This window comes from Bos taurus, chromosome 20 (assembly GCF_002263795.3).
Source record: "Bos taurus isolate L1 Dominette 01449 registration number 42190680 breed Hereford chromosome 20, ARS-UCD2.0, whole genome shotgun sequence".
NCBI lineage: Eukaryota > Metazoa > Chordata > Mammalia > Artiodactyla > Bovidae > Bos > Bos taurus.
This window is the reverse complement of record NC_037347.1, coordinates 35,958,291-35,985,807: the sequence shown is the minus strand read 5'-3', so window position 1 is coordinate 35,985,807 and position 27,517 is coordinate 35,958,291. Positions and strand designations below refer to the sequence as shown.

Sequence of the window (27,517 nt, the reverse complement as noted above, 5' to 3'; positions counted from 1 at the left end):
TTGATAAATGCCCCATTTCCGGGAGCTGGCTTTCGTTCTTTTCCTGCCTCCTGGTGGAGTCCTGGGGTCAAGAGAGCCGCATAGCACATAACCTCCGTTTTCTGTTCTGTCTCAGCGATCACAGAAGCTATTGAGATCCCGCAGTTTATCGGCCGCAGTTACCTGACGTATGACAATCCAGATATTCTCAAGAGGTAAGAAGACCCCTCGAGCACCTTCCTTATCTCCTGGGAGGTCAGTTTCTCATTATCTTTCCCAGAGCTTTTCCTTATCTTCCATGCCAGAAGATAATTCTCCAAGAAGGCACGAGAATTTAGCTGTAGTCCCAGGGGAAGAAAACATACAAAATAAACATAGAAACTAGAACAAAACAACACATACAAAAAAATAACCCCACAAAAATGTAGCCTTTGAACCAACCTCATGACTTAGCAGCAGCAGCAGCAGCATGACCAACAACCCAGAGCCTTTCTGGTCAAAGAGGGACAATGGTCAGCCCTGGGATTTCTGATACTCAGTCTTTGAGGAGCAGTGAGAACTCAATGCTCCTGAAGCCAGGGTTCCATGCGTGCGATTTCTGGCAGGGGAGTCAACTTCATGCTACTTTGTGGCCATGCTCTGCCTAGAGCCAGCCGTGGAAGGGTTCTGGCACGTCTCCAACCAAGCAGAGAGCTCCAAGTCCGTGCCCTACTGTGAATCATCATCAGTGAGGTCCACTGTCCTCTTCAGGCTCTTTCCAGTTTGGTGGTGGGGGGCTTCTCGGCTCTCTTCAGGTGGATGCAAGAGCATGACCAAAGAGATGCCCACGTCACAGCTGGGACTTTTAATTGCTGGTGACTGAAGGTCCAGCCCTGCTCCAGAGTTCAAGCTCCTGGTTTCAGTTCAGTTCAGTCGCTCAGTCATGTCCGACTCTTTGACCCCATGGACTGCAGCACTCCAGACCTCCCTGTCCATTACCCACTCTGGGAGTTTACTCAAACTCATGTCTATTGAGTCAGTGATGCCATCCAACCATCTCATTCTCTGTCGTCCCCTTTTCCTCCCACCTTCAATCTTTCCCAGTATCAAGGTCTTTTCAAATAAGTCAGTTCTTCGCATCAGGTGGCCAAAGTATTGGAGTTTCAACTTCAGCATCAGTCCTTCCAATGAATATTAAGGACTGATTTCCTTTAGGATGGACTGGTTGGATCTTCTTGCAGTCCAAGAGACTCTCAAGAGTCTTCTCCAACACCGCACTTATAAAGCTCCTGGTTTGGAAGAGCCTAATTAGGCTATTTCCCATGAGGAAGACTGGCTTTGGTGAATCTAGTGAAGCTCGGCTTTGGTGCTTTCAGTTTGCCCTTTTCTCTTTCTTTTCCTTCCCCTCCACTCTTTGTAGTTCAGAGAGCACCACTCGCCACCCCACTGCCAGCACAAATCTGGATATTTTCCATTGTCTCAGGTTGATTGCCTCGTCACAGACTAAGGCAACTCTTTAAAGGCACACAGTTCTTAGGGTGGAATTTGGTGGTTTTTCAAGGAACAAAGGCGGTTAAGAGACATTTTCCTGGGGCATTGGATGTCCCTGGTGTTTCTGAACACAAACCAGACAGGCCCGGCTTTGTTCCTCTAATCCCATGTTGTGTTTCTTGAAGTTGTCTTGTGTGGGCCATAGGCGAAATGGAGTCCCAGCCAAGAAACCTTCTTCTTTCTTCAAGTCCTTACACCCAAGAGATGGAGGGGTGTTCAGTCCCCAGAAACTAGGAGGGTGATCCTTAGTGAGGGGCGCCAGGTCGTTTGTGGGAGTGGAAGGGTTTGGTGCAAGTAGGAGGTTCAAAGCCCCAAAGCAGAAAGCCCAATAACACCTGTGTGCGTGTATTAATAGATTGCATCTATGTGTGCAGGCGTGTGAAGCTGCAGAGAGAAGTCAGGTTCAGAGTGTGTTTCCATTAGATGCCTTTGGCTGTAAGTAACAGAAAACTCAGGCTTCCCAGGAAGCACAAGTGGTAAAGAATCCACCTGCCAATACAGGAGTCATAAGAGACCCACATTTGATCCCTGGGTCTGGTAGATCCCCTGGAGAAGGGCATGGCAACCCACTCAGTATTCTTGCCTGAAGAATTCCCTGGACAGAGGAGCCTGGTTGGCTATACAGTCTGCAGGGTCACAAGGAGTCAGATGTGACTGAAGCGGCTGAGTGCACATACACACACACAACAGAAAATTCAGCTCGAAATGTCTTAAACATGAACGGTAAATATTATTTCATATAACAAACTGTCTAGACTTAGTCTGGATCCTGGGTTGATTAATTCAGAGAATCAATTGTATTATCAATGACTCATTTTCCTGCCTTGTTATCCTCAGCATATTTTGCAACAATCATACCCTTTATGGTAAAAAGACAGCTGTTCCTAAGATGCTCATTAAATAGTTATAAATCATGGCGATATACAGTACAATAGAATAAAGCCCTTTTTTTCATGTGACTCTCTTTGAAAGGAAGAGACTCCTAGAGTCCTCCTGATAAATTTCCTCAATCTCATTGGACAACAGTGGGTCACAGATCTACCCCTAAGCCAATCACTGCGAAAGAAATGGAACCGTGTGATTGACTTGTACAAATCAGTGTATCCAAGGCAAGTGAGGGAAGGAAGGAACCTTGAACACAAGACTGGGAAAAGCAGATCTCTAGGGAATAGCCCATAGCTGGATTGCTCCGCACCTGGTCTGGTGGAGTGTCATGGACCCTGCTCCTCACTCACCACTCTGAGACCTGTCTGGGGAGAGCACACTAGACCTCTTCCTGTCTATCCCAGGCTCTGGGAAGCCTTGGACAAAAGCATCCTCCACTGGTCACTACTGAATGCACTCTACAAGCTGCAGGCCACGTTCATTAGACACGTGACAGGAAAATGGTCAGGACTTTTCCAGTAGAGCCATCTTACACTATAAAGAACAACATTAAATTGCATTTATTCTTACTTCGCCTTGTATTTAAGGACCTCATGGTTGCTTTTCTCCCTTAATCGGATGAAACACTGGCCACTTCCTAGTGAAACTGGATCTCTGAACTAGTCTATTCCCAAGAATCAATGAGAATATCCCAACATTAACAGGAACCGATAAGCAGTGATCTTATTCCCAGCCATGGCTGTAGGATTGGGACCTGCCCTTCCTGAGCACCCCTTCCTTCCTCTCAGCTTTCTGTTCCACTCCACCCTGCCTCTGCCCCAACACCTCTCAAGACCATTATCCCATCGAGGCACCTTCCTTGTCTGATGCTCTGCCCCCGTCCAGTCATTCCTTCTCTACGTTCAAGGACATCACCTCCACAGATGGCCATCCACAACCACAATCATAGCCCTGAGCGTTCGAATCTCTTGGTAATTAAGTAACCCACTTCCTTTTGGGGAATGGAGGGGCACTTTCCCAAGGGCTCGTGAGTGGTAGGACAGGAAGGAGGTTAGACTGAGGTGTGTATTGGGGGTACAGGCTGGGACTGTGGCATTGGCCAGGGTCTGGCTTATCTGTCACTCATCAAATGCTCTCTGTGGTGTTCAGCACACCTGGAGAGAGAGACAGACTCCATGTTGTAGAATGAGGAGTTCAGACGTTTAGACCCATGGCATGGCTCATAGTGGTGACACTTTTTCTAATCTCCTGATAGTGTCAGAAACATTAGACCATCTTTATAACTGGCAGACAAAACCAGGATTACTCAGAAATGGATGTTGGTGGAGACTGGTTGATTTGGTGTAATGATTTGTGTCTTTCCTCCAGGGTGTCAGGATCAAGATCAAACGCGTTCATGCGGTTTAAGACAACTGCCAAAGATGGCCTGTTGCTGTGGAGGGGAGACAGCCCCATGAGACCTAACAGTGACTTCATTTCCTTGGGCCTTCGGGATGGAGCCCTGGTGTTCAGGTAACCCTTATACCGGCTGCCGACAGCATCATCTTGTGATTTTTCTCAGCCAGTGCAGATCATGCCAAACAGGTTGCAGAGGAGCCAGAACACAGTCAGCTAGAATTAACTGTTGCCTGAAGCTCCAGCTTAATTTGAGGCTCCTGGTCTTTCTCTTCAGTATCCATTTCCAGAGCAGCAGTCGGTCAACTATAGCCTGGTGGCGTATCTGGCCCCCTACCCATTTATGTGGCTCGATGGTAAAGAATCCACCTGCCAACGCAGGAGCCACAGGTGCTGCGGGTTTGATCCCTGGGTTGGGAAGAACCCCTAGAGGAAGGCATGGCAACCCACTCCAATACTCTTGCCTGCAGAATCCCATGGACAGAGGAGTCTGGCAGGCTATAGTCCATAGGGTCGCAAAGAGTTGGACACGACTAAGCACACATACCCACCCATTTTTGTAAATGAAATTTTATTGGAATACTGCAACCCTCATTTATTTATGCATTGTCAATGACTGCTTTGAGGTGACAGTGATCCACTTGAGTAGTTTCAATAGGAACTGTATGGCAAAGCCTAAAATACTTATTATTTAGCCGCAAAGAGTCGGACACGACTGAGCAACTGAACTGAACTGAACTTAGAGAACAATTTTGTGGCTCCTGTACTAGTATGTTATTGCCATCTACTCCCCACTTACAAATGAGGAAGTAGAAGGAAGACTTTGATCCTGCCAAGCATGGACATGAGTATTTGGCCCAGTGCTCACCAGCTCAGGAAGATCTGAAGATTTAGCTGAGAGACCTGGCTTTATATTCTGACTCAGCTCCCTAATCCCTGTGGAGCCTTGGGAAGGAGAAGGCCTGCTTTCCAATCTCCCACTGCAAAGAACAAAGCACAAACTCATACCTCAATATAGCAACCCCACATTTGCATTTTTATAAGTGCTTCTCAGGTGATAATGGATAAGACAGTTCTAGAAGTTCTACATGAGTTTAGACTGTTCTCAGATTTGTCACTGGGGAAGATCCCCTGGAGAAGGCAATAGCAACCCACTCCAGTATTCTTGCTTGGGAAATCCCATGGACAGAGGAGCCTGGTGGGCTACAGTCCAAGGGGTCACAGAAGCGTCGGACATGACTTAGCAGCTAAAGAACAACAACGACAAGCTATAAAGTAGCTGAAGAATTACCAGCACAAGATCTCACCACCAGAAGCTGGGTGGAAGCTGGGTGGGAGCCAGATTCCAAGGGGCAGGGGCCAGCTGTATAATATGAAAGAGCTTCTCTAGAGATGGTGATGACACAGCCCCACTTGAGGGTAGAAATATCTTGTTTAGAACTGTGCTTCTCAAAGTGTGGTCCCTGGACCAGCAGCATCAGCATCATCTGAGAACGTGTTAAAAATATACAAATTTTCAGGCTACACCCGTGAACTACTGAAACAGAAAAACTTTAGGGATGAGACCCAGCAATCTGTTAACTGTTTCTCCCGGTGATTCTGACGCCTGCTACGGTTTGAAACGCCTGCTTGCTCTCTAGACCATCTGCTCCATGGGGGAAGGAATTTCTCTGACTTTTCCTTCTTTAATCCCCGACCCGGTGACCTGCACAAGTGTTCACTAAATGATACGGAATTAACTGGAGTTGAAATAGATGAAGGTTAGATAGGGAACTACAGAGAAGAAGAAGAAGGCTGAGTTCTGGGGCTTCAGTGGGTCCTGTGCTGGGATTGCTGACAGCCAGGGTACAAGAATAGAAGTCTTGGCGATTTGAATAAAGGACATTTTGAAAGGAAATGTCGCTTGTCCAATGCTTGCCCCTACATAGCTGAGCATGCTCAGTCAAGTGACCCTATGGTTGTTGAGGACTTTGGGGAGCAGAGTGTGGTTGAAAGCTGGAGGCTGCCCGAGAGCAGTTTGCACCACCTCCGCCCCCTCCCCGCGGCCCCAAGGTCAAATGCTGAGCTCTTCACACCCCAGTTTCAGGCTGGCTGCTGCAAAGCCATTTTCTTGTGGTTTTCCTGTGGTTAACCTCGCCAAGGCCTCAAGTACTTGATTGTGCCCAGAAAAGGGAACTGAAACAGTAGCTCAGCCGTGGGTGGGAGGCCCGACTTCCCCCCTAAACCGCCAGCGAAAACTCAGCTGGACGGGGAAACTCAGTCTCCTCCCGGCCACCCTGCAGCTCCCACTGGTTCTCACACCCTGCCCAGGCCAGACCCCCATGCTCTCTGGGCACCGTTCTTACAACTCCATCCCGATGTGTTTCTTTGGTTACCAACTCTTTTTCAGGTTTCTGGAAATTGGTCCCACGTTTCTCTTTTAAGCCTGGAGTTCTGGCCGAGTTCTGAGTAAAGGGCATCCTCCCCAGCTCAGCCCCCACACCCCAGAGCAGACATCTGTGCTCATCCCTGGGCCTGGAACCTGGCTGCTTCGCTGCATTTCCTTCCTCTGGGCAGCTATTCCCCCCACATCATTCACCCGGCTCAGAAGTACGGAAGCCCTGGGGGAGGCTGGGCGGAGAGGTATCAGAGAGTGGCCAGTGGTTTAAGATTGTCAGCCTACACAGAGTCAGCTGTGGGGCTCCTATCTGAGGTTACTGGATTCCTGGGCCCACACCCAGAGATGCTGGTGGAGGAGGTCCTGCTGAGTGCCAGAATCTGATTGGAAGATACCAGGAGCCACACCCTGAGAAACCGAGTCTGGAATGGTCAGAAACCAGGGCTTCAGAGTCAGACATGCCTGATTCCCACGGCCACGTGATCACCTGCAGGTTATCTGACCTCTGCAAAAGGAAAGGGTTAATCATGAGGACCCAATGAGTTAATTCACGTAAAGGGCTTAGTGTAAGGCCCGGCATGTGTACTTATTAGTGAGTGATAATGATTATCCCTGATCAAGTGTTTACTCTGTTCAAAAAACATCACGAACATACATAAGGGAACTGGCACAATATACTATATAAAATTTAGCTATTATTATTTTGAATAAGGCTCTGCTGCCATGCAGCTTACATCAGTGGAGCCTAGAAAGTAAACCTGTTGATTGGGTAGATGAACCGTTTTTGAGGTTTTAGTGTTTGATACAATTTCAAAGCAAACAACAGGAAATCTAAGATAATACGGTATAATCTTAACATTCTTCACCTAAATGCTTGTCCTTTTTGCTAATTTAGTGCTCAAAGTGCTTCTGTCAGAGAATAAAGAAAAGCACTGGAATTCAACAAAAAGATTATTTATGGTTTTGGTACAAATTAAAAAGAAAGGGAATCAGAGTGCTCAGTTGAGAATGTGGTTTTTGTTTGTTTTTTTTAATTTTGTTTTATGATTATGTATAGGGCATAAAACTAAGTGTGTAAATACCACTTTACTGGGGATATTACCTACTAATTTTCCATATGACTTTGATAACATTTTCATGCAGCAGAGAAAGGGAAGCAGTCTGACATTGGCCAAGTACCCTGTGCTCTGCTTTAACAGAGGCACGACCAAGTGTAAGTGCCACCACGTGGAGGCAGTCCAGTGGCTTCCGAGGGGCCTCACCTGGTGGCATTTCCTAGTGGACCACCTTTGTGCTCAGACTCCTGGCCTTTTGTGTGTACCAGCTTGAGTAGGTAAACTGGATTCAAGATAACTGATTCATGCTCACCAGGTACACGGGACATTGTAGAGAAAGCAGACACCACATTTATTTGTTCATTTATTCATTCATTCACATATTTTTTACCTTTTTTTTTTTAAATTGAGATTTAACTAAGTGAATTAAGTCAGAGAAAGACAAATGTCATATGCTATCATTCATATATGGAATCTAAAAAAAAATGAGGCAAATGAATTTATCTACAAAGCAGAAACAGACTCACAGACATAGAAAACAAACTTACGGTTACCAAAGGAAGGGGGTAGGAGGGGATACATTTGGAGTTTGGAATTAACAGAGACATACTACATATAAAATAAATAAACAACAAAGTCCTATTTTATAGTACAGGGAACTATATTCAATATCTTGTAATAACGTATAATGGAAAAGAATCTGAAATCAGACATATATACATATAATATTATCTGAATCAGTTTGCTGTATACTAGCTGGTAAAGAATCTGCCTGCAATGCAAGAGACTCTGTTTCTATTCCTGGTTCTCTTCCTGGAGAAGGGACAGGCTACCCACTCCAGTATTCTTGGGCTTTCCTGGTGGCTCAGACCATAAAGAATCCACCTGCAGTGCAGGAGCCCTGGGTTTGATCTAGGTTGGGAAGATCCCGTGGAGGAGGACGTGGGAACCCACTCCAGTATTCTTGCCTGGAGAATCCCATGGACAGAGGGGCCTGGCGGGCTACAGTCCATGGGGTCACAGAGTTGGATATGACTGAGCAACTAAACACAGCACAGAAACTATCAAAGCATTTTAATTGAACTATATTTCAATTTTTTTTAAATTAAGGTATAATTTACATAAAGTGTACAAATATTAGGTGTACAGCTCAATACATTTTTTAACATACAAACGCTTGTGTGACCACCACTCGGAACAAAACACAGAACATTTCCTACACCCAGGAAGGCTCCCTCATGCCCTCTCCCAACAAAGGCAATCACTGTTCTTGGCCATTTATTATTATTTAAAAGAGAAATTCCAGGGGGATGTATATCAGGTGTCTGGGCAAGCGGGAGGTTATTCGAGAAATGAGAGGGAGTCGGTGGGGTTGGAGAGTCAGGCCGTCAAGGAGCCAACTGGGCCGCTCCCCTACCTGCAGTGGTGGCTGGATTCCTGTCTGCTGGGTTCCGTGTTTGCTCCTTGAGTACAATCTAGATGAACAGGCATGTTACCAGGCTAGAGAATAGAAGAAGAAAACCCATCCTTTGTCCAAACACAACTGAAAAAGTTTCCATTCACTGGGTTTCAATCCCACTCCAGTCTATGCTGCTGCAGTTCTACCTAAGTCACGTTGTTCTGAGACCTGGGTGTTCCTGGGTGTTTCGGTTACATATTCACAGTCTGGTGGTTTACTTTCACACATGACTACTCTTCCAGGAGAGGCTTGACAGGTTTAACTCTGGGTGGCAATTCTCCCCTATTGCTAGTTCCTCTAGGTGTGCTGTCCATGCTCTATCCGAGCTGCATTAAGCACTGCATGTATTCTTGTGTGGCGCTAATGGTAAAGAACTTGCCTGCCAATGCAGAAAGCATAAAAGATGTAGATTCAAGGCCTGGGTCAGGAATATCCTCTGGAGAAGGGCATGGCAACCCATTCCAGTATTCTTGCCTGGAGAATCCCATGGACAGAAGAACCTGGTGGGCTACAGTCCACAGGGTCACACACAGTCAGACATGACTGAAGTGACTTAGCATGCACACAGGCATGGGGTTATTTGCCTGTCTCCTACTATGTGCTATGCTCTTTATATATATTATCTTACTGAACCTTCTGTAAGATCCTTCAGGGTAGGTATTATGAACCCATTTCACAGATGAGAAAATTGAGGTTCAGACAAATGGAGCAAATTGCCCAAGATCACAGAGCTAGGAATTGGCAAGGCTGGGAATCAAGGCAGATTCCTCTAACCCAAGTGTCTAGGTTCTTTCTCAGAGAAGGCAATGGCACCCCACTCCAGTACTCTTGCCTGGAAAATCCCATGGACGGAGGAGTCTGGTAGGCTTCAGTCCATGGGGTCGCTGAGGGTCGGACAGTCGCTGAACGACTTCCTTTTCACTTTTCACTTTCATGCACTGGAGAAGGAAATGGCAACCCACTCCAGGGTTCTTGCCCGGAGAATCCCAGGGACAGTGGACCCTGGTGGGCTGCCGTCTATGGGGTCGCACAGAGTTGGACACGACTGAAGTGACTTAGCAGCAGCAGCAGGTTCTTTCTATCACCCCGTGCTGCCTCTCATAAAAGCCCACATAGTAATTCAGCTGTATTTCTGCCAACCAGCTTTCAGCCTTGCTTTATACTCATTCATTTCTTCAACAAGCATTTGGCCACTAAATAATGAAATCTGAAAATTCCACCTCCAGGCTGCTTCATACAAGGAGACACTTGATGTGGGAAAATTCATTAGAAAACAGTGGATTTTTCTGGGTCAGAGCAACAGCTTTGTCTCAGAGTTTGTCAAGTCACCCGAGTTCTATTCTTGGTTAAATGTTGATGGGCTGTGTGGCTTCTTTGAGACTCCAGTTTTAAAGAAAGGACTCATAGTGCTTTCCCTGGGAAAAGCCAAAGCTTTCTATTCTTGCTCTTTTGTTGGCTTGAGCGCATAGAAGAGCTCAGTGACTAATCTGGGTTTCCTCTCAATTTCCTGTTTCTTGGCCAATGAGCTAAAGGAGAGACATGTCCTCTTACAACATGAGGAGAGAGTTGTCTGGGTGAAATGCATTTTCCTTCAAAAGCATGATTACATGGGCTTTATTATATTATCAAGGGGTGATCTATGCAGCTGGCTCAGTGCCCAGCCTAAAATAGTCACTCACTAAATATTTGTTGTTTTTAATTAAATTAGAATAATTGAATGAACACTAGACTAAGAGGGATATTTCTCTCTGGTAAACAACATATGCAAGTCTTCTGATCCCCTTAGCATATCAGGGTATCTGGCAACTGAAACAGAAAACAGAAGCTTCGGAGTGGATCTGCTATCCAAGAAAATGTGGCAGGGGGAGGCGCGCAGGTAAGACCCCAAGTGCAAGTCCTATACTTTGGCTTTGAGATTTTAGGCCAATTCCCTTAAACTCTTTGGGACAGCCTACTCTGCAATGTTTTGTTCTGTTCTGTTTTTTTGAAAAGTGAAAACACATGTATTCGTTTCTGAAGACTGCCATAACAAATTACCACAAATTGGGTGGGGATAGACATGTGTTATCTCACAGTTCTAGAGGCGAGAAGTCCGCCCCGGAGGCCTTACAGGGTCACTTCCTTCTGGGGCTCTGAGGAAGTCTGCTCTGTGACTCTGCTAAAATTCTGGTGATCGCTCACACTCCTTGGTGCTCCTTGTCTTATCGCTGTATCATTCCAGTCTCTGCCCCTATCTTCACATGGTGTCTTTTGTGTGTCTCTGGGTCAAAATTTCCTCTTTTTATAAGGACACTAGTCATATTGGATTTAGGGCTTCACTAACCCCAAATGGGGCTTCCCAGGTGGCTCAGTGGTCAAGAATCCGCCGGCAATGCAGGAGATGTGGGTTTGATCCCTGGGTCAGAAAGCTTTCCTGGAGCTTCTCCTGGAGTATTCTTGCCACTCCAGTATTCTTGCCTAGAGAATCCCATGGACATAGGACCCTGGCAGGTTACAGTCCATGGGGTCGCAAAGAGTCAAACGTGACTTAGCGACTAAACAACAACAGTAACCACATATGACTTCCTCCCTAACCCCATATAACCCCAAATACTCTCTTAACTAATTGCATATGCAAAGACCTTGTTTCCAAATCAGTTCACTTTCTGAGTTTCTGGCTGCTAAGCTGCTAAGTCACTTCAGTCGTGTCCGACTCCGTGCGACCCCATAGACGGCAGCCCACCAGGCTCTGCCTTCCCTGGGATTCTCCAGGCAAGAACACTGGAGTGGGTTGCCACTGCCTTCTCCAATGCATGAAAGTGAAACGGAAGTCGCTCAGTCGAGTCCGACTCTTCACAACCCCACGGACTGCAGCCCACCAGGCTTCTCCGAGTTTCTGGACCCAAGTTCAACTCCTGGGTCGGGAAGACCCCCTGGAGGAGGGCATGGCAACCCATTCTAGTGTTCTCACCTGGAGAATCCCACGGACAGAGGAGCCTGGCGGGCTACAGTCTATGGGATTGCAAAGAGTCGGACACAACTGAGCGACTAACACTTTCGCTTTTCACTTAGATTCTGGGTGTTCATTAATTTTGGGGGGATACTGTTCAACCTAGTACAACACCTTACAAATGATAAAGTCCTTCTTTTTCCTTATACAGTAATAGTATACATGGAGCCTAAAATAAATCAACTTTGAGGGCATTATGGTAAGTGAAAAAAGCCAGTTACGAAGAGACAAATACTGTTTGACCCTACTATAAGGTACCTAGGATTGTCAAATTTACAGAAGGAGAAAGTAAAATGGTGGTTGCCATGGACTGGGGGAGGGGGAAATGGGAAGTTGTTTAATGGGTACAGATTTTTGATTTTACAGGATGAAAAAGTTCTGGAATTGTTTACTCTGCAATGTGAATATACTTAACACTACTGGACTGAACACTTAAAAATGATTAAGTCTGGACTTCGATAGAGGTCCAGTGGTTAAGACTCCATGCTCCCAATGCAGGGGGCAGAGGTTCAATACCTGGTCAGGAAACTAAGATCCTCTTTGCTGCACAGTATGGCCAAGAAAAAAAAAAGGTTGATCGTAAATTCTACCACAATTAAAAAATAAAAAATCAGTTTTGATCATTTATGGCCTAATTTGGGAACCTAGTGTCTTTTTAGCATTGTTTTGTATTAAAGAAACTACCTTCTGAGCTCCAGAGAGCTTTCTCATTGAGAATCATTTATGAATGACCGTCTGCCTGTGTGTCAGTGCTATTTTCTGTTCTCTGTCTTGTTCTTCTCTGACGCCTTTAGCTATAACCTGGGCAGTGGTGTGGCATCCATCATGGTGAATGGCTCATTCAACGATGGTCGGTGGCATCGAGTCAAGGCCGTTCGGTGAGTACCTGTCACAGCATGAGACAGAGCTGATGGGAGTGCTCTCCAAGTCCCTGTAGTCCCACTTCCTGTTCCCCCACCTGGCCTGGCATCCCAGTATCCCTGATTCCACTCATTAGGGCATCTCGGTACCAACTCCCCCCGTGCCCATCACTAACACTGCAGGTCAGAAAGGCTGAACTCCCAATCTTCACTCAACAAAGGCCTTTTGGAGAAGGAATTTTATGATGGCTAAACTGGAGGAGGGTCTGGTCATCTAGTGAGATCTAGATATCTCTATAGTGAGATAAGACTTCAGGACAGGTAGACTTTGAGGACAGAGAAGGCAATGGCAACCCACTCCAGTACTCTTGCCTGGAAAAATCCCATGGGTGGAGGAGCCTGGTGGGCTGCAGTCCATGGGGTCGCTAAGAGTCGGATACGACTGAGTGACTTCACTTTCACTTTTCACTTTCATGCATTGTAGAAGGAAATGGCAACCCACTCCAATGTTCTTGCCTGGAGAATCCCAGGGACGGGGGAGCCTGGTGGGCTGCCATCTCTGGGGTCACACAGAGTCAGACATGACTGAAGCGACTTAGCAGCTGCAGCAGCAGACTTTGAGGAATGCTTCTATTCTCGTTATGCAAGCAGTTGCCCCCACCTTTTTTTGTTTTTTTGACATTACATTACCTGAATCTTAGAAGCCATGTGTACCCTGCCCCAATTACACATCCTCCCCCTGCTCACAGAGCTCACTACCCTCACTTCTAATTGATTTAGGGTGAATCATTCCTTTGAAATTAGTTTTGCTATGTATCTATCCCTAAAAATATATTTTTAGAAACTGATTAGCAGGTCCTAATTCAGCTGTATAAAGAAATGTCAGTCCTGCCACGCTTGATGCAGGTCTCGAGATGAGCTGAACAGTCTTTGGCTCAGGTTCCCTGAGAATATACCATAGTACTTTCTGGGGAGGTCAGTAGGCGAGGTCATGAGTGAAGCTTGGGAAACATGGGCCCACCACGGTGTTTTCCACGCAGTCCATGTACAGGCTATGATGGGAGTAGTCTTGCTGGACCCCGTTCTTCTTCCCATTGTGCTTCCTTCGATTCCAAAGGATGTGGCAGGGCACAGAGGCAGACCTGTGCCCGTCAGCTGTCCGGGTGACCTTGAAAGTCCTTGAGAGAGCGATTTTGATGAAGCCCCAACTCTGACTTGTTAAAAAGAGATGTCTTCCTGTAGTGAATATTTACTGGAGTAGGTAGCCATTCCCTTCTCCAGAGGATCTTCCCAACCCGGGGATCGGACCAGGTCTCCTGCATTGCAGGCTGATTCTTTACCGCTGAGCCCCTGGGGAAGCCTCAAACTGCTCATACTCCAGCTCAATTCCAAGATCCTTCAGACTAGGTGGCTTCTAGGTTCTTCACTTTACATTTTTCAAATCTAAGATGCCATTGATTATAAAGTATATCCTCATTTTGTACATATTAAAAATGAAAAATTCTTAGAACTGATGAAATAAAGTGTGGAAAATGGAATTTTTAGAGTAATGGGGAAAAGCCGTCACAGCAGGCAAGGCATTGCCCATCACATCCTTCTGGTATGAGATTTTGAAAAAGCATACCCAAAACGGGGAAGCTGTGTGGTCTCAAGGGTGATTATAGAACAGGCTAGAAATATCTCTAAAGCTAGTTGCTAGAAGAGCTGCTATCAATAAATGAGATTTAGGCAACCAGATTTCTATCATTATACCCCACTCCCCCCACAAAAGGAGTAGGGCCCAGAAGTTTTGGAAGGTAAATGAGGGGCCGAAAACAGATTGGCTTAAAAATCTTACTTAAGGTGTTAGACCCCAAGCTCCTTCTACTTCATATAGCTGGCATGCTGCCCTTTCCCTCCCCATGGAAGAATAATGAAAGTCAATTCTCTGGAGAAAATGAATAAGGGTCTTTGAAATGGGAGACATTAGGTATAGCTAAACATTGGACTAGTCTACTCTGTCTATATTAATACTGGAAACTATGTGAAAGTTCTGTGTTGACTATTAAGAGCCCTATAAATCTTCCCCCATTGAGATTCCAGAGTGCTGAGAGCCAGGCCTGTACCCCACAGTAGAGTAGGAAATCCAGGTATCCCCCAGTGGTTGCACCAGATCACAATACAGTCACAGAAGCTATCCTGCACATGCGGCTCCCACAGGGCTTCCAGTCTCCTCCTCAGTCCTCAGCACTGAACTGTGGAGTGGCAATCGGGGATCACTAAGCATTTGAAAAAAATCTCCAATATCAAACATGGATATCAGAACAGATACATAGAACAAAGCAACTTGGAGGAAACAAACTATGAATGAAAAAAAAATGATATTCACATCATCAGAGAGATAAGAGTTTCTTGTTTCTGTTAACCTGAGAAACAAGAAGTGATGGCTATCAAAAAAAAAAAAAAAAAAGGAACAGTAAAAGACAAGAAAGAACTCATTTTAGGAGGAGAAGAAAGAAGAAGAGGTGTGGCTGGTTCTTGGAAACCCCTTAAAATGCAAAGTCCTTGCCACAGAGGAGCACCTCCATCCTGCTGCCACTTTGGGGTGACTCTGGGTCCTTTGGCTTCCCAAGTGGCGCAGTGGTAAAGAATCTGTCTGCCAATGTAGAAGCTGCAGGAGGTGCGGGTTGGGAAGATCCCCTGGAGGAAGAAATGGCTACCCACTCCAGTATTCTTGCCTGGAGAATCCCATGGGCAGAGAAGCCTGGATGGCTATGGTCCATGGGGTTGCAGAGTCAGACACGCCTGAGCATGCATGCATGCACCACATGGGTCCTTTAGAAGCCTCTAAACCATTCTTTGTTCTCCCCGAGAGTGATCCGCCGATGGGGACTGCCACATTGGTTTCTCACTGTGCTTAGAATAACATCACCATGTGTCACCATGTCACCACCACTCCTCCCATTAAAGTTCTCTGGTTCCATCCCACATTCGGAATAAATTCTAAGCTTTTGCCCCTCAACATCTGCTTCTGGCTTCACATTTTCCTATTCTATTCCCACCTCTGGAATTCTGTATGCTCAGACTGTCCAAACCCCCGTGTCTTTTCTCTCTTTGCGGTTGCCACTTCCTGTTTGCATTACCCTGCTCCTTCACCTGACTCACCCAGCCTTCAAAATGCATCTCAGACAGAATCTTTGTTGAGAAGTTTCCCCTGGCTTTCTCTCCATCTCCGGTAGGATTTCACAGCACCTGGGCATTCTTCTACCATAGAGTGGTGACACTGATCACTGGCAATTTTTTCTTTTTTTTTTGGCCTCAGGAATTTGGGTGATTTCTTGGTTTGTTTCATTTTGACAGCTCCATCATTTAGTACAGTGCCTGGTGCTTAGTGAGGACTTGAATACATTTCTGTTAACATGAGTACATGATTGAATGATTAAAGGAAGCTCCAAAGCTGGTGGTGGTTTTTACAGGGATGGCCAATCAGGAAAGATAACCGTGGATGACTATGGGGCCAGAACAGGCAAGTCACCTGGCATGATGAGGCAGCTCAACATCAACGGAGCTCTGTATGTGGGTAAGTGACCTTGACCTCCAGCAGAACCTCAGCTATCCAGTGCCTTTTCTTCTTAGTCTTCCCTTTGTTATGCTGGGGCTTCCCAAAGTCGTGCACTTCACTGGATCAGTCAAATACTTGGAAATCAGGAAACTTTTCAGATATTCCATTCTTCCATTTTCTGAACTTCTGACTCATGGCTGAAGGGTCAGGAAACACTTTAGATGGTTTTGTGCTGTGGACCAATCCACCAGGAAAACCTTGCTTGTTTATAGAACAGGAACCTGCTAAATATAGCTCCTGGAATTCTCCTGGAGGAAGGAGTATCTGTCTTTCTGGCCCCTCGCAGAATTAGAATGAGTGGTATTTTTATAAATAGCTTAGAACCCGCTAATGCAGACACATAAACATGGAAAGACACCTCTGCCTGTAGGATATTGCCTAAAAGTGAACTTAATTGAAAGCATTCAACATCAATGTGTTTCTTTTGGTTTAAGATGGCATCATCTCTTATCACATACTATGTATTGTTGACATTATACAGCATTTCTTTTTTTTTTCCCCCCAAATTCACCAGGTACTGTGTTGCTTTAAGTGGTCAGCTAGGTCAGAAAATCATGTATGAGGTAGATACTTAACGGCTCTGATTGTGTATCTCACTGATCCAAGTCAACTTGTCTCTTCAAGGTTAATTATGGACTAGATGCGATGTCCAAAGTTCTAGGTTCAGCACCCTTACCTTGTCCTGTCAGTTGAGGGACGTGTTGGTCAGTAGCCACTCAAGCATCCTACAGAGACGTCCTCCTCTTTGGCTCAGGTCATCTCCCTCTTGCTTCCTGGCAGGTGGAATGAAGGAAATCGCTCTGCACACTAACAGGCAGTACATGCGAGGCCTCGTGGGCTGCATTTCTCATTTCACCCTGTCCACCGATTACCACATTTCCCTGGTGGAAGATGCCGTGGATGGGAAAAACATCAACACTTGCGGAGCCAAGTAACACCAGCTGGCCCTGCCCAGAAGACCGAGCCTTCTATCCTGAGAGTCCCAGGGGCCCGAGACCCTGCCTGACACAGGCGTGGGGACCAGGAGTGTGTCTTGTCCTCAAGGAGCAAGTTCACCCTGATGGGAAACTAGAACCGAGGCGGGAGTCCCTCGGTGGCCTTTCCTGCTGACACTCTGTGGGCCAAGCCCAACAGAACACTCTGTGTAGGAAGCATGAGACTTTGTCCACTGAGTGTGTGGTGGCTGCCAGAGAGCACACATCAAGGCGAATTTACGAGCCCGTCTGCTGTAGTTCAATGACTGTGTTGTGATTCATAGTTCATTTTAAAAAAAAGAGAGAGAGACCCAAAGGGCAGTATTAAAATACTTCTCTCCTCTCCTGACTCATCACACTCTTACTGACAGCAGAATGACTGTAAAACCTTGACCCTCCGTTTTCTCACTTCGGCCCATGAATAACTAGGATTAACCCCTTCCCCTCCTCGCTGGCTGGTTCAATGTGCTCTGACTATGAAAATAAGGATGAAGGGAGACTAGAGATAGAATCATAATTATGAAGCTGCCCCCCGCCAACCCTGGAAAGTTTACCTTTAATGAGAAATCCTTACTTTTTATAATGCAAATCTCAGAAAATGGGCACCATGATTTTGTAGCTCTCCTTTTGTATGCGTATATTTTTATAGCTACCGATTGTCCATGCGGTATACTTTTGCGAGTTTGAGTGGACGACCCTGAGTTCTTCGCACACTTCCTAGAATTTTCTCCCAAAGGAGACTTGTGTGGGCCCTTCGTGGCATCAGCGGTGTGGGGTGGGTCACAGGGGTGGGCACCTTGGGGAGCTGACCATTCCCTCTTGGTAAAGGATGGCTCAAAGAGGCGAATATGAAGCTTCCCGAACAAGCAGATGAGAAGGCACCTGTGTTACTGAGGTGGGTCACTGTCCTGGTTTTGAGAGAGGGGGATGTCTGTAGTACACTTGAATAAAAGAGATGAAGGCTACCATGCATTCATTTGGTTGTTCATTCACCCGTGGAGGGCTTACTGCTCCCTCCCAAGGCTGTGTCCAGAAATGGACACGAATGCAGTCAGTGTTTCTGAGGCTGGGCAGTGGGCACCCTCGGCCTGGTCTGAGCATCTGGACAAGAATCAGTGAAGCAGGGTTGCTTCCTTGGGAGTCACCATGGTGCTGCTTAGCCAGCTCATGAGTGACGCTGGGGACGGCGGGCTCCCTGGCAGATCCCCCGTGCTGGGGCTTGCTGAGGAAGGTGAGATGAATGCTGCTACCAACCTAAGAGGAGGGAAATATGATCCACTCACAGAGGCGACTACGAGTAGCTCTGCCGTGACTCTCCTCTTGCGTGTGCAGCAGGCTCTCAGCGAAGGCTTGAAACTTTGGACCAAGCACGGTTCTAGGCACATTAAGAGTTCTAAAAAATAAATAAATAAACTAGAGACATCCACCTTGAATTTCAGCCTTCTGCCTCCTGTCTTTGGGGACCTTTGATGACCGGGATGCTTCATCCCAGAGCAATAAAGGTAACAACAGTTTGTCCTCTCCTACCTAATGTCACCTTGTGAGTGCAGTGTGGAGAAAGTTACATGGTGGAAGGTGGGTGTCACCACCTCCCCCCCACCCTCACCTCAACACCGTCTCCTTGGAAACATCCAGGGGCAGGGCTTCCAAGATATAATGGAGTTGCTTTCACAACTCCAGTTGAGTCACATTTTGAATCAATTGCCTTCAGTCAAAAAAAAAGTGAGCAAACTATTCAGCTGAGCTGAAGCCAGAAGAGTTGTGCTGTTTCTCTCTATGACTGTTATCCAGGGAAACACGCAGTAACCTGGGGGTGGGGACCCGGGAGTGTGTGTTGGAGCTGATGAGGATGCTGAACTGCCTTGCTCTGGGTGGGATGCAAAAGGAGCTGGGAGGGGAGGGGTGACGTGTGATGGAGTCAGAGCCGTAGAGATGCTGTGGGTGAGAAGGCACCAGAGTAGGGGGCCCCAAGAGGAGCTGATCACATGGGAGGCTCAGGATGGGAGAACAGGCTAAGAGATGGTATGTACCAAGCTGGGAGCAAGCTCCTTCACCCTCTCAGTGGCCCCAAATCAAGAAACGCGGGGTAACTTTATAAAAGGAGTGGTGGTTGGCAGGATAAAATCTTTGTCCTGATGCTAAGGGATTAGATTGGGGTTTAGGTGAGCAAGAGACCCAGGGAGAACTCAGGCTGGCTCTGTGGCTCCCCTAGGTTCCTTGCTAAGTGTATCTGCTATCTATTGTCCTGATAATGCTGCCTGACAAGCAACCACAAAACCTCAGTGGCATACCGCAGAGATGTGCTGATTGCTTCCACGCCTTAAGTGGTTGGCTTGGCAGCCCTGCTGATCGGGGTTGAGCTTGACTTGGCGGTTCTTCCAGCCTCAGCGGGACTTGTTCACAAGTGTAGAGTGGCTCACTTAGCGTGGCTTTGGCTAGGACGAGGAGGTGGCCGGGGATCTGCTCCATCCTCCTGCTGGGACCAGTGACCTAGCCTGCCATGCCCTTTGCATGCTGATGGAGGAGGGCGAGAGCACCAGAATCGAGGTCTAAGGCCTTTGACAGCCTGGGATTGGCCCTTCCTCGCGTCACTTCTGCCACATTGTGTTAGTCCGAGTCCATAGAGTCTAGGGATGAAGGAATAGACTCTTATCTCCATTGTGAGAGCAACTACAAAGTCGCATGGCCCCGGGCAGGGATTCAGGGAGAGTGAGAAGTCAGGGCCATTAGTGCAGAGTCCAGGGCAGCAAGTCCTGGGAGGCTGCGGTGACAGCCCAGCTGAGGTGGGGAGGGACTAGCCCCGCCTCCAGCCCTGCCTGCCTCGCCCTGTTGTCCCCATTCCGCCTGCTGCCGTGTTCCTTCTGAGGAGCAGGGCCTGGCGGGGGATGGGACCTGTGTGTGGCTTTGTGGCAGCGGCTCCATGGAAGGCAGGAGCCGGGGGGCTGGCTGGACTCTTGGCTGCCCAAAGAGGTTTGAGGAGCAGCCAGTGAGCTCAGAGGTTAATGCCAGCCACCCCTGTCCTGCCCAGGAAGGATATCATGAAGCATGGGTTCCTGAAAAGCTTTTGTCCCACAAGCAGGATTTGAGAAAATTCCCCTGAACTTCCCATGTGTTCTCAGTAAGGACGGCTGGGGTGAGGTCAGGGAGGGGAATGTTCTTGCTTTTCTTAGGAAAACTAACTTTCACGCACCCTGTGTTTCCTCTCAGCTCGCCTGTGGGATCTCTCAGGAAGGCCTGTGGAGTCTTCTTTGTCCCCTCGCTGGCCCAGAGTCCAGGGAGCTCGGTGCCCCTGCGGGTCAGGCACACCCTGAGCGGCTGCCCTGCTCCTCCTTTTTTGCCTTCTGTCCAGTCCCCAGGCTCCTCCAACACAAACAGGCCCTCTGCTTCCCACACACGCCCAACAGCCCTGGTGTCAGCCACTGGTGCTTCCCTTCCGATTCCCTCCCCTTCTTCCACCCACCTCCCACCTCTCCTCCTCTCCCCCTTGTGAGGAGCTGCCTGCCTCCTCCCCGCGTGGGAGGAAGATCTCGGAAATGTGCCCAGAGCTGGCGGACCCAGTGCTTTCCACTTGGAGGAAATGCTGCATTTTTCACCTTTCACCCAGAAAAATATGGTTCTCAGCGAGCTTGTTTTTATCCCCTGAGAGTTCCCCAAGGAAAAGGGGATCGCGAATAGGAGGGCTCCCAGCCTCTCTCAGAGCCCTGACAGCCAGCCCCCTGCGCCCTGCCCCTCCCAACCCTCCACCCCCAGGGTTGCTTCACCCCTGAGAGGGAACCTGGCTGCTGGGAAAATAAAGGCAGAGAATTCCAGCTTCTCACAGAAAAGGTGGTTCATCCTTAAGGAAAGGGGCTTGGACAAAGCATTCCCTGCTTCCTGTTTCCCTTCCGGTCCTCTTCCAGCTCCTCCCAGTCCAGGGATACACAGTGGCTGCCCTTGAAGGTGGAGGTGGAGCACATGTGTGCCCTGCAACAGCCAGACAGTCCCTTAGCCGAAAAGGGGGTTATGTTTATCATGTCAAAGGCAGGAAAGAAGAGCTCCAGGACTGCCATCCCGAAGGAGCCCAGAGGGGAGAGGGCTGGTGGCATGGAGTCAAAATCAGAATCCCGAATAACTCAGCCTGGCCCACAGAGTTACCTCCCAAGATGAAGAAGTGGGGTGGGGGGTGCTGGTGTCATCACCGCATCATCCCTTGGTGTTTCTACAGTGCACCTTAAATATGCTCAGAAAATACCAGCGGTCCTGCCTCAGCTTTGATGAGGATGTGGAGAACAGGTCTGAAGGCATTCAACTGGTGGGTCTCGGTGGAAGTGACAGGCTGCCATTAGGAAGTTCCAGTTTATAGGTGGCTGTATGCTTAGAGGCAGCAAAATGACTAATCCAGTTCAGCAGTATGGTCTGGCTTCTGAGACAGGCCCTGTGAGTAATTGCACTTCAACCTCACATTGTAAGAACATTCAGATACTTGATCTCAAAAACAGCCCTCCTTTGATGACAGCCGGAGCCGGCAGGCAAGGCCAATAGGACGCAAAGACAGAAGCTGGCCAGAAGGACCAAGTGACTTGCCTGTGGTCCCCGCACAAGGACACGACCGTGGTGCTTCACTGTGGAAGCACCTGACCTGACCCGCAGTCAGATGCAGCGGCCAGTGGGCCCCACCCAGGCTTGCCCAGTGGCATTCTGGGGCTCCCCCGGGTTAGCTGTCATTGGCAGGAGAGTCTTGTGGGTGAGGGGGATTGGGGCCAGTCCCTTAGTGTCTGCCTGCCAGCTTCTCATCACAGCTCCAGATCTGCCTTCTCCCAGAGCTCTCCCATTGCCAGGACTCTGGGTTGAGCAAACCTGGAAGCAGGGACCAGAGCTTCTGCGTCGGAGAGGGATTCAGGCCCCCGGCAAACAGTGAGGTCTGGGCTGGAAGTCTTTTCCTTTTCTCCTTTGCCTTCTCCACAAATAACCTCCAGCACTCAGGGGGAGTTGCCTTAAGCTCTTTCCAAACATCGATGTGCTCCCCCTGGGTCCCCTGCCTGGCCCTGGCCAAGCCAAGAAGTACAAAAGCAGGGGAAGAAGCAGAGAAAACTCCCTGTCTCTCCTCATCTTCCTCTCCTCCTGCCTTTGCTGAGACGTCTTTATCCTGGAAAGTGCGCGGCTCCAGGAGCTCTCGCCTTTTCCTGGAAAGATGTGAGAGGAACTCTGTGTCTCAGCAGTTGGGATGAGTGCTCTTTGACACTCTTTATCTCTCTGACTTGCTCAAGATCCAAGGCACACAGATCTTGGAATACGTGGTATCCCTCCCCTCCACCACCGCCCCTGCCCCCCACCATGTCCCAGCAGCTCACCTCCAAGCCAGGGCCTGGCTTGAGGCTCTGACCTCCTTGGACAGCCTGGTGCTAAGGGACTGCACTTCCAGCTTGTCTGAAAGAGAACTTGGGTGGGAATATCCGTGAGAAGGAGGTCAAGGAAGTGCAAGGAATTTGATCATCTACACTCATTTAGAAACACCAGTAACAGGCACCAGGCCAGAGGATTAGCTGTGGAAAGCCCTGTTAGGAAATGGCCTGAAGGAAAACAGAGGCAGAGACCCAGAGGGCTGTGGAGGAGAGGGAGTGGGGGACTGGCTGCACGATGACCGCCCCCCATCCACCCCCTGTCCAGGCTGTAGGCATTCTTTGCTCTCACAGAACTTACGGTTCACAGGGCAACTGTGGGTATGAAATGGGGGACACTGTCCAGTAGAGTAGAAGTTATGCCCACTAGTCTGGACCACATCCCTCAGAAATAAAATAAGCTAAGTGATTTCCAGGTCCAGCTCCTTAGAGAGGGCAAGGGAGGTAAGAGGACTTCCCCAGGGCTGGGGCCTTATTCACTGTCACGTGACTGGATCTGGTCTGGAAGCCTGGAAGCCTTTTCCTTCTCTCCTTTGCCTTCTCCACAAATAACCTCCAGCACTCAGGGGGTTTGTTTGGAGTTTGTTTGGAGGCTTTGAAGTTTTCAGGATGGAGGGTGGGAATGCAAAATGATTTCCTGGGTCCTCACAAGCCTTGTTGGAGCACCTCGAGACCACCACAGGCACTCACTATATGCAAACCAACTCAGAAGAGACACAATGAGAATATAAAGCAGAGGGAAGACTCTGTTCCTCAAACCAGCGTGGGCCAGGGCTATGGGGTCATCACAGGCTCAGGCCCTCTTCCAAGTCCATGGGGCACCTTCTCTGTTCCTTCAAAGCCAGCAGTCTTTCTGAAAGGCCTGGTCTCTCTCCAAGAGCTCTCCTGATTAGTTAGGCCCACCCGGGATATCCTCCCTTTCTATTAACACACAGCCGACTGACGAGTAACCTAATCATGGGAGTGACTTCCTGTCCTGTACACCAGCTGAGCCACACTCCAGGGTTGAGTTTGTACCAGGTGTGTGCATCCAGGATCAAGTCTCAGGACCATTTTAGAATCTGCCTCCCCTAACCCTCTTCAACTCTGGCTCCCAGTCTCTCCCACCTCCAGACCACGCTTCACCAGTCCAGTTTTGTTTTCTTCAAGTGCACACTTGAAGTCATGTGCTGTCCCAACTGAAGAATTGCCACAGCCTGCAACTTCCCCAAACCATGAGCCAAACCAAGACTGCCAGGAAAAGAACGATTCCCAGAGAATACAGCAATCTTTTAAAATTTCTACTAAAGAAAAAAGACGAATCCACCTGCCAATGCCGAGGACACTGGTTTGATCCCTGGTCTGGGAAGATCCCACATGCCACAGAGAAACAAAACCTGTGTGACACAATTACTGAGGCCCTGTGCCTAAAGCCCGTGCTCCACAAGAGAAGCCACTGCCGTGAGGAGCCTGAGCATCACAGTGAAGACTAGACCCGCTCACCACAGCTAGAGAAAGCCTGCACACAGCAACGAAGACCCAGTGCAGTCAAAAAAAGAAAAAAAGACATATCAATGAATTTTGCAAAATCCTATTTCCCCTGGATCCTGAAAGCTTCACCAATGACTAGGGGTCCAGCATGGACTTGAGTGGTTGAGCCCTGAGTAGCCCTTACCTGAGCTCCTGCTGGCTGCCCCAATATCTTAGAGGAAATGGCATATAAGTGGGAGAATTCTGCATTAGGTCAGAATCGTCACTAGTCACTCAGTGGTGAAGATTGCACTTAACAGCGTAGGAAATGTGGTTTGGGACTTCCCCAGCATCATGTGCCAACAGCACCTAAATTCAAGCGTTGCTTCTTAGTGCTGGGAAAATCTGTGCCAGACAGCTTCATCTGAGCTTAAAGTCCTCCATTATTCAAGGGAAAGTGTGAACCGTATGAATGTCCAGAATGCTGAATTTAAAGAATTAATCTATAAATTGAGATTTTATATATATGTGAAAAGAATAACACCATAAAATATTCTATTGATATGCAAACATTTTCAAAATGTGATGTAAAAGAATCAAGTTCCAAAATAGAATATACAATGTAATTATATATATATGCATACAGGTACAATATATGAAAATATGTGTAAATATATATACACACAGGAAAAATGTCTAAAAGGACAAAAAGTAAAGTGTTAAAAATAGCTAATCCTGCATCAGAAGACTGAGCAATTTTCTTTCTGTTTCCTTTTATCTACTCTAGCTTTTCTTCAGTGAGTCTGTAGTGATTATTTATTGTTCTGTCCATTCAGAGTATCACCTCCCTTCTTTAGGGGGACTGGTCCTCCTCTAACTTTATGTCATAGTTGGAGAAGTAGCCTTTAAATAGAACATCTATTGAACCACAGGACTGGACCAGGGATGGACACACGACACAGGTCAGGCCAGCCAGAGTCCTTGCTGGAGCTGGAGGAAGGGTACCCTCTTCTCTCTGAATATAAGGCTGTAAACTTGGAGAAGTCTGGAACCATGGGTCCAGCTCTTTTTTGGGGATGTCTGGCCTGAGGGTTATGGGTGAGAGAATAGAACCGTGTCAGTTCTGGGGGGAAACAGTGCAGCTGGCAGCAAGTACCAGGACCCCTGCCTGCAAAGTAAATGCTGGAGAGGTCAGGCAAGGATTGCCTCCTAAAGAAGCAGATATGCAATTGGGAGAAGAGAGATGGGAATAGGAATGGATCCCTCTGTCACTTGGAAGGATGTCAAGAACTTGACTGAGAGAGTGAAATACGTTTCCAAACAGGAGGAGGTGGGCGATGGGCATTAGGTGGGAGGACTGTAACGGTGGTCACTTCACATAAAGCCCATTTACCTGCTTTTGTCAGATAACAGCACAAGGGCAAACTTCCTTTGAGGGAGACTAAACGGTAACTGCATGTCACAAATACAGGAGAATCTACCACAAACAACAGAGCTTCCCCCAGCTGACCTGGGGAGCCTCTTCCTCTTCTAAGGGATTCCCAGCTCCAGAAGGACTGCCCTGGCTTCTCCTCCTCCCCTTAGCCCCAGAGACTCTCCCACAGGTGGTCACCTCTCTGTAAGATAATACCTAATATCTAGGAAAACACATTAAACTGCTTTCGCTTTCAAGGCACAATTATTTAAAGAATATTCATCAAGCATTTGTGATGCGGCAGACACTATGCTAATCTCTGTGGACACAGCTGTTCAATTCCTGTTATCAAATGAAGCCTTAGGATTGTGCTAGAACCTGAGAGGTGGGGGTGCTGGGAAGGCAGATGATGGGGTTCCCAGGGTGCTAAAAGACTTCTCTGAGCAGCAACATGTAAACTGAGACCTGGAAGAAGTTACCCAAGTGAAGAAAGGTGAAGACTACAGCATCGACCCCTGAGAAGAGGCTTTACTTAGCAGGACTCTGGCTGGTTAGCCCCCTCTGGGAGATGTCACTAACCTGGGTGCACCTTAAGCCAGCTTTAAGGCACTGACGTCTTTAAGCGCTGGTCAGAAAGTCTTGAGTTGTATCCCAGGTTTCTCAAAGGACAGAGACATGAGTCACATAGTGAAATGTTCTCTTGGGGGCACTGTGGACATTACCTGGAATCCTCACAACCGGTCATAGGTAAGACCCACAGCTCAGAGCTGAGAAGAGTGATATGAGAGGTGGAGAAAATTCTCCAGGGTCACCATGGGAGTCAGAGGTGAAACTGGCGGGGAGCCAGGACAGCTGCTGCCTGGGGTGTGACACCTGCATCGATCACAGGAAAAAATGGAGCCTAAGATGGTGATTGAGAAAATCAGACCCCCGGTACATCTCTGAAGAAGGTGCATCGTCTGCTCTGTCCTTGGGCAATCTGGGACCAGGAAAGGCCATGTGTCCTTAAAACTCGGCTCCTCAAGTCTTCCTGCCTCTCCATGGACTCAAGGAAAATGTGGGTGGGGATGTGTGCAAGGCCTTTAATGCCCGGAAGACACCCAGACTCACCCTGCTTCTGAAGGCTGAGTCCAAGTGAAGAACCAGCTCTGTAGCCAAGATTCAGTTAGCTGAGGAAGGGAGGGGAAAAAGGTTTAAAGTAATGCTCAAAATTCTCCAAGTCAGGCTTCAGCAATATGTGAACCGCGAACTTCCTGATGTTCAAGCTGGATTTAGAAAAGGCAGAGGAACCAGAGATCAAATTGCCAACATCTGCTGGATCATGGAAAAAGCAAGAGAGTTCCAGAAAAACATCTACTTCTGCTTTATTGACTATGGCAAAGTCTTTGACTGTGTGGACCATAACAAACTGTGGAAAACTCTTCAAGAGATGGGAATACCAGACCACCTGACCTGCCTCCTGAGAAATCTGTATGCAGGTCAGGAAGCAACCGTTAGAACTGGACATGGAACAACAGACTGGTTCCAAATTGGGAAAGGAGTACATCAAGGCTGGATATTGTCACCCTGCTTATTTAACTTATATGCAGAGTACACCATGAGAAACGCTGGGCTGGAAGAAGCACAAGCTGGAATCAAGATTGCCGGGAGAAATATCAATAACTTCAGATATGCAGATGACACCAACCTTATGGCAGAAAGTAAAAAAGAACTAAAGAGTCTCTTGATCAAAGTGAAAGAGGAGAGTTAAAAAGTTGGCTTAAATCTCAACATTCACAAAACTAAGATCATGGCATCTGGCCCCATCAGTTCATGGCAAATAGATGGGGAAACAGTGGAAACAGTGACAGACTATTTTTTTGGGCTGCAAGATCACTGCAGATGGTGACTGCATCCATGAAGTTAAAAGACATTTGCTCCTTGGAAGAAAAGTTATGACAAACCTAGACAGCATATTAAAAAGCAGAGACATTTTGCCAATAAAGGTCCATCTAGTCAAAACTATGGTTTTTCCAGTAGCCATGTATGGATGTGAGAGTTGGACTATAAAGAAAGCTGAGTGCCAAAGAATTGATGCTTTTGAACTGTGGTGTTGGAGAAGATTCTTGAGAGTCCCTTGGACTGCAAGGAGATCCAACCAATTCATCCTAAAGGAAATCAGTCCTGAATATT

General features: G+C 47.7%; 1 protein-coding gene across 3 annotated transcripts in view; it reads left to right on the top strand.

Annotated features, from left to right (window-relative positions):
• The window catches only part of EGFLAM (EGF like, fibronectin type III and laminin G domains), a 392,874-nt gene extending 374,805 nt beyond the window's left edge, over positions 1–18,069 (top strand). For all 3 annotated transcript variants that reach the window (XM_059878754.1, NM_001083478.1, XM_024981331.2), the window contains 5 exon segments: positions 116–194; positions 3,763–3,906; positions 12,464–12,547; positions 15,985–16,088; positions 16,911–18,069. In XM_059878754.1, the coding sequence (XP_059734737.1) occupies positions 116–194; positions 3,763–3,906; positions 12,464–12,547; positions 15,985–16,088; positions 16,911–17,065 (566 nt within the window). In that variant the 3' untranslated portion in view covers positions 17,066–18,069.
• Positions 18,070–27,517: the final 9,448 nt, after the last annotated feature.